A 6925-nucleotide genomic window follows, 5' to 3' on the forward strand; every position below is an offset into this window, starting at 1 on the left:
CGAGAGGCCGTGGGCAAGTTAGAGGTGGAAATGGTGTAAGACGAGGTCGTGGAACGGATGGAAGAGGGGTTGGTAACATTGAGGCGAGGCAGCCAGCACTGGTTTATCGCTCCTTATAGGATGGCACCGAAGGAGTTGCTGGAATTAAAAGCTCAAATCCAAGAACTGTTGGATCGAGGATTTATTCGACCTAGTGTGTCTCTGTGGAGAGCACCAGTGTTATTCGTAAAGAAAAAGGATGGGACCATGCGCATGAGTATCGACTATTGGCAATTGAATAAACTAACTATCAAGAATAAGTATCTTTTACCAAGGATAGATGATTTATTCGATCAGTTGCAAGGAGCTTTGGTTTTCTCCAAAATAGATCTTCGTTCTAGGTACCATCAGTTGAGAGTTAAGGAGGCTGATGCGTATAAGACTGCGTTTAGGACTTGTTATGGTCATTATGAGTTCCTAGTGATGTCGTTTGGGCTGATTAATGCACCAGCTGCCTTCATGGGCCTAATGAACTGAGTATTTCAGCCTTATTTGGATCAGTTCGTGGTGGTATTCATAGAAAATATCTTGGTGTATTCGAGAACAGAGGATGAGCATAATGTACATCTCTGAATTGTTCTACAAATTTTAAGTGAGAAACAATTATACGCTAAGTTTAGGAAGTGTGAGTTCTAGCTGTGAGAAGTGACACTTCTGGGTCATGTGGTGTCCGCCGAGGGTATTAAGGTTAATCCTCAGAAAATTGAAACTGTACTGGATTGGAAACCACCTAAGATTGTATCTGAGATTCGAAGCTTTCTGGGTCTAGCAGGGTATTACAGACGTTTTATTGAAGGGTTTTCCTTAATTGTTGCACCTCTGACTAAGTTGTTGCGTAAAGGGGTACCGTTTAATTGCACTAATAAGCAGCAAGAAAGTTTTGAGAAATTGAAGAAAGTTCTGACTGTGGCCCCTATCTTAATACAACTAGAGTCTGGGAAGGAATTCATTGTCTACAGTGATGCATCATACGTTGGTTTGGGTTGTGTGCTGATGCAGGAGGGTAAGGTGGTGGCTTATGCGTCTCGTCAGCTTAAGCCTCACGAGGCGAATTACCCTACTCATGACTTGGATTAGCTACGGTGGTATTCACACTAAAAATTTGGAGGCACTATCTTTCGATGAGAAGTGTACTATCTACACAGATCATAAGAGTCTTAAGTACCACCTCATTCAGAAGGAGTTGAATCTTAGGCAGCAAAGATGGATAGAGCTGCTTAAAGACTATGATTGCTCGATTGAATACCATCTTGGTAAGGCTAACGTGGTAGTGTACGCACTGAGCCGTAGGGCTGTATCTGATTTAAGAGCGTTGTTTGCTTGTCTCAGCCTGTTTGATGATGGTAGCTTGTTCGCTGAGTTACAAGTTAGACCGACGTGGACTGAACATATTAAGGCTAAATTGTTGTTGGATGAGTCACTGGTTCCTCGTTTCCGTCAGGTTGAGAATGAGGAAACTTTGGATTTTGGGATAAATAGTGAAGGAATACTATGCTTCCGTGGGAGAGTGAGGGATAATGATTTGAGGCAGTCTATACTGCAAGAAGCGCATAGTAGTCCTTATGCTATGTATCCAGGCGAGAATAAAATGTATCGAGATCTTCGTGAGTTGTACTGATTGCCAGGAGTAAAATGTGAAGTAACTGATTTCATGGGTAAGTGTTTAACTTGTCAGCAAGTGAAGGCTGAACATCAGTTTCCTTAAGGGTTGCTTCAGTCGGTTAAAATTCCACTTTGGAAGCGGGAGAGAGTAACCATGGATTTTTTGAGTGCGCTGCCCTTAATGCCTACCAAGAAGGATTCGATATGGGTCATCGTTGATCGATTGACTAAATTTTCCCAATTCATATAAGTCCGTACTGATTACTCCTTGCAGAAGTTGGCTAAGCTGTATGTGGCTGAGATTGTAAGACTGCATGGGTACCGGTTTCTATTATATTAGATAGAGATCCTCGCTTCACGTCTTGGTTTTGGAAGAAGTTACACGAGGATTTGGGTACAAGATTGGACTTTAGTACTACGTTTCATCCCTAGACAGATGGTCAATTTGAGAGGGTGATTCAAATACTGAAGGATATGTTAAGGTGTTGTGTAGTGGATTTCCGAGGCAACTGGGAAGGTTATTTGCTGTTAGTAGAGTTTGCGTATAATAATAGCTACCAGCCCAGTATCCAAATGGCATCGTATGAGGCATTATATAGTTGTAGGTGTCGTACACCTACCTGTTGGACTGAGCTAGGCGAGCGGCGAGTTCTGGGGCCAGAGTTAGTTTCTGATATCGAAGCAAAGGTAAAATTGATTGGAGACCGATTGAAGGAAGCATTTGATAGGCAGAAGTCCTACGCGGATCTTAAACATCGGGAGATTGAGCATTCTGTGGGGGACTTCGTATTTCCCAAGGTTTCCCTATGGAAAAAGATACTAAGGTTTGGAAGGAAAGGTAAGCTTAGCCCTAGGTTCATTGGGCCTTACCGTATACTGAAGCGTGTGGGGCCGGTTGCATATCAGGTTGAGTTACCTTTAGAATTGGACCAAATTCATGATGTGTTCCATGTCTCCATGCTGAGACATAGCGGCAAAATATATCCTACACACATAGTGCCAGTCGAGGAGATCGAGGTTAGGCTAGATCTGACTTTCGAGGAGGAACCTGTGCAGATTTTGGACCGTAAGGTTAAAGTACTAAGGAAGAAGTCCATTCCTCTAGTTAAAGTGCTTTGGCATAATCACAATTCAGAAGAAGCCACGTGGGAACCCGAAGAGGCGATGTGACAGTAATACCCTCATCTTTTCTGACCAGGTAAATTTCGAGGGTGAAATTTCGTTAAGGGGATAGAGTTGTAACGCCTCAAAATTTAAGTCTTTAATTCTTTTGCATGTTTTGACAAATTGTTTGTTTGCTTTAATGGATAAGTGATTTGGGTGTGTTTGAGAAGCCTGGGTTCAAGTTTTGGCTTTTGCAGAATTTTTAATTTTTGCTCTTAAATGAACCTGGACATAGGCAGGTTGCTCTTATAAATATTAGTGTTGGTTTTATGACATAAAAAGAGCCTGTGGTATGGTGGCAAGGTGGCGTGTTGTGTAACTGTGAGGTCCGAGGTTCAAGTCTTAGGTTGCGCAATGGAGTATTTATTTTGCTGCTTGAGTTGGGTAGGTGGTGGAGTTGGATTAGAATACTTCTTATGAGAGTTTGAACAGGTAATGGAGGGAGTTAGGGAGGATTAGATGGAGAAAATCAAAGAGGGATAAAGGGAGGGATTTTAGGAGAACATCAAGGAGTTTGTGGGAGAGGAGGAGTTGTGTACCATATGGAGTATTCTTGAGCTGAATTTGGTCTGTGGCACTGAGGTAATCAGCTTTGTTGAAGTTGTTTTTCCTCTGCTAGTGTAGTTTCGGTCGGGTTCGCATCTTTGTTTCTCTACTTCTAGGTGCCGCTTTTTGTTAGTTTTGGGGTACCTCTCAGATTTTTTTACGTAATTTCTTTTTGGTCGAACACACTCTCCTCCCTCATCTTTTCATTTCTTATTTCTTTTCAGTTTCTTCTTCTATTTTTGCCGATTTCCCCTTCTCTTTTACCTCTTCTTTACTTTGTGTGCCGAATCTTTTTCCTCTTCTCTTTTTTTCTCTATTGATCGAATAACCTTCTTTTACTGTTTGTGATTTCAACCTTCTTTTATTCTTTTTGACCGAGACATATTTCCTTTTTGTTTGAGTGTGGTGTAGCCGAACATTATCATTCGTACTATCATTCTCTACGTTGATCTTTCCCCGCTACTTCTTACAGTTCCTGTGCTGCAGGATTCTGATTATAGGTAAGTGGTTACACTCCTCTCTTGTGTAAGTATGTTATCTTCTTTTCCTTATCTTAAAACCAAATACCCTCCTTTGTAATCTTTGATTTTTGACTGCTGATGCTTTCTCTCGATGTGCTGTTTGTTGCGGTATTAAGGTTTTCATCGAGGAGTGGTGCAGTGTAAGCGTTGTAAAGTCATCAAAATCGCTCTCTCATTCCTCGATCAAGGTAGGTAGGCTAGTCTTCTTTTATGTGAAGGCCGAATGTTCTATGGTTTTGCATATGATCATGTGTGGATTTCAACAACATGATTAAACAATACTGTTTAATGAGATTGTTGAATTGCAAATATCTGTCAACAAGTTTGAAGTCAATTTTCATTGATTGTAAAAGTGGGCTAAGCCATTTTTCTTAGTCGAGGCAAATATTTGTTTAGTTTTGATCATAGATGTAAAAGAAGGAGATTAGTCCTATTGTTTAGCGATTAATGGAAAACGTGTTTGAATGCAGATTTTGGGTATTCGTGGGTGTAGGTGCGCCTTCACAAACAGGTGTGTAATCACCCCACTGCAACTGTAGATCGACGAAAAGTCGAAAAGCACAGAGTTTGAGAGCAAACGGGCGTGCGAACTCTCAAGTGGTAAGCCCAACTTACAATTCGTGGTAAAATGACCGAAATACCCTCATAGGGTAAAATGACCGAAATACCCCCGAAGGTTAAAATTACCGATATACCCTCGAAGGGTAAAATGACCGAAATATCCTTGAAGGGTAAAATGACCGATATACCCTTGAAGGGTAAAATGACTAAAATACCCCTGAAAGGTAAAATGATCGAAATACCCTCAAAGGGAAAATGACTAAAATACCCTCAACGGGTAAAATGATTGAAATACCCCCGAAGGTTAAAATTACCGATATACCCTCGAAGGGTAAAATGACCGAAATATCCTTGAAGGGTAAAATGACCGATATACCCTTGAAGGGTAAAATGACTAAAATACCCCTGAAAGGTAAAATGATCGAAATACCCTCAAAGGGAAAATGACTAAAATACCCTCAACGGGTAAAATGATTGAAATACCCTCGAAGGATAAAATGATTGAAATACCTTCGAAAGGTAAAATGATTGAAATACCCCCGAATGGTAAAATGACCGAAATACCCTCAAAGGGTAAAATGACTGAAATACCCTCGAAGGGTAAAATGACCGAAATATCCTCGAAGAGTAAAATGATAGAAATACCCAAAGGGTAAAATGACCTAAATACCCTCGAAGGGTAAAATGACCGAAATACCCTCATAGGGTAAAATTACTAATATACCCCTAGAAATTGAAATATTTGTATGACCAACTTGTTCTATGATATATATATGACTGTTACTGAGTATGACATACTGCATACACGTTTGATTTATGACATAACATACTACATGGGGTTGGGATTATGATATAAGGGAAGTATACCGTACTGGTGGCTTTGCCACAAATACTATTACTGGCAGCTCTGCTGCGTTACTGTTACTAGAAGCTTTGCTGCGTCACTAGTACCAGTAGCTTTGCTGTGATATTGGTGTATTGGCTGGGTAGGTTGATTTTATCCCCATATGGTGTGTTGGTGGTACGGAGTGGTGTTGGCTAGATTGGGATGGGCTGCATTATTGCATTATACTGATTACTATATTAGGCTAAGGCCCTCACTGTTACTGTATTGGGCTAAGACCCACACACTGTTACTGTAATGGGCTAAGGCCCACACTGCACTGATACTGCATAGGGCTCGGGCCCAAACTTATTTTGCATGTTGCATAGTGATTGTCTAGAAGGGGGTTACATATTGAGTTTCGTAAACTCACACTCTCTCTCCTTTAATTGTGCAGGTAATCCTCAGCCATAGGCGATTCAGAGCTGCGAAAGACTCGGAGTTGCCCACTTAATCATCGCTTTTCATATCTGCTTTTATTCTTTTTTCAATAATAAGTTGGGTTTTGTTTTTGTAATAAGGCCTTTAATTTGGTTTTAAATTTTAATTGGGCTTTTACTTTCATATTTTATACGGCTAGTTAGGTGGAAACAGATTTTCAAAATAATTACTGTTTTCAAAGATACGGGCTTTAAACGTTGGAGATTTCAAAATGCTTCTGCGTTATAAATTAACTTAATATAACAAAAAAATAGTTAACAAGGCAAACATTTGGTTAAGTGCTCCGTTAAATATTAATAAGAGGTTTTCAGAAATTAAGAAACAAGTTTTGTCAACAAGCCGAAGTTTTGAGAGACACTTCAATGTGACACACCAGATACGGCCATAACGTCTAGGCCGGGTTTGGGGTGTTACATTATATGTGTTAAATTTGAAAATGGTCATATCACATGCATGGGTTAGGTCTTGTGAAAGGTGGAAGTTATGTGGCAGTTTATTTGCGGTTATGTAGTCGTTATGAGCAATTATGTGGTGGCTTGTCTACAATGTGTTATGTGGTCATTTATCAACATTTATGTGGTGACTTGTCCACAAATACTGTGTTATTGGATGGACGAGTTCTAAGGAAACTCGATACTGGTGTGTAACGGAGATGGGTAAGAAATTTTATAAAATGTTCATCGTTTTAAAATATGCATCAACATGTTCAGGCATATGTATCAGTGTTATAATTTATAAATATTATGATGATTGATATGTTGAGATTGATATCTTGTTATGTTTGTGTTGATCTCACACTGGGTTCTTTAAAGCTCACCCACTTTACTTATGTGTTTCAGATAATCCTTGTGGTTAGGACTCAGATGTGGTTGCCGGTGATGCTCTTAGAAATGGTTTTTAAATAAATATGGACTTTTATTTATGATTTGGATTTTTATGGACTTTATTGCTGTTTGAGACTTTTTATTTTAAATTATGATACTGTGGCATGGGGCTTTACTTTTGGGATTTTATTCTTTTTGCAAGACTTGATTTCATTACATTAAGTTTTTAAAACTTCATAAGGTAGTATTTGATAAGATTTCAGATGAAACTCAAATTTTAAAATAAAATTTGCCAATAATATATTTTTTGCTACATTTATGAAAAATGAGATTTTAATAAAACT

The 6925-nt window shown here is 39.4% G+C and overlaps 1 protein-coding gene across 1 annotated transcript; it reads left to right on the forward strand.

The window, feature by feature from the left end:
* The first annotated feature begins 1102 nt into the window (after nt 1-1102).
* On the forward strand, nt 1103-1657 carry LOC128043034 (uncharacterized). Its single transcript, XM_052634830.1, has one exon. It carries the CDS (start codon nt 1103-1105, stop codon nt 1655-1657), a length of 555 nt encoding a protein of 184 aa, XP_052490790.1.
* The last annotated feature ends 5268 nt before the right edge of the window (nt 1658-6925 follow it).

This window comes from Gossypium raimondii, chromosome 8 (assembly GCF_025698545.1).
Source record: "Gossypium raimondii isolate GPD5lz chromosome 8, ASM2569854v1, whole genome shotgun sequence".
In the NCBI taxonomy this organism is placed as follows: Eukaryota; Viridiplantae; Streptophyta; class Magnoliopsida; order Malvales; family Malvaceae; genus Gossypium; species Gossypium raimondii.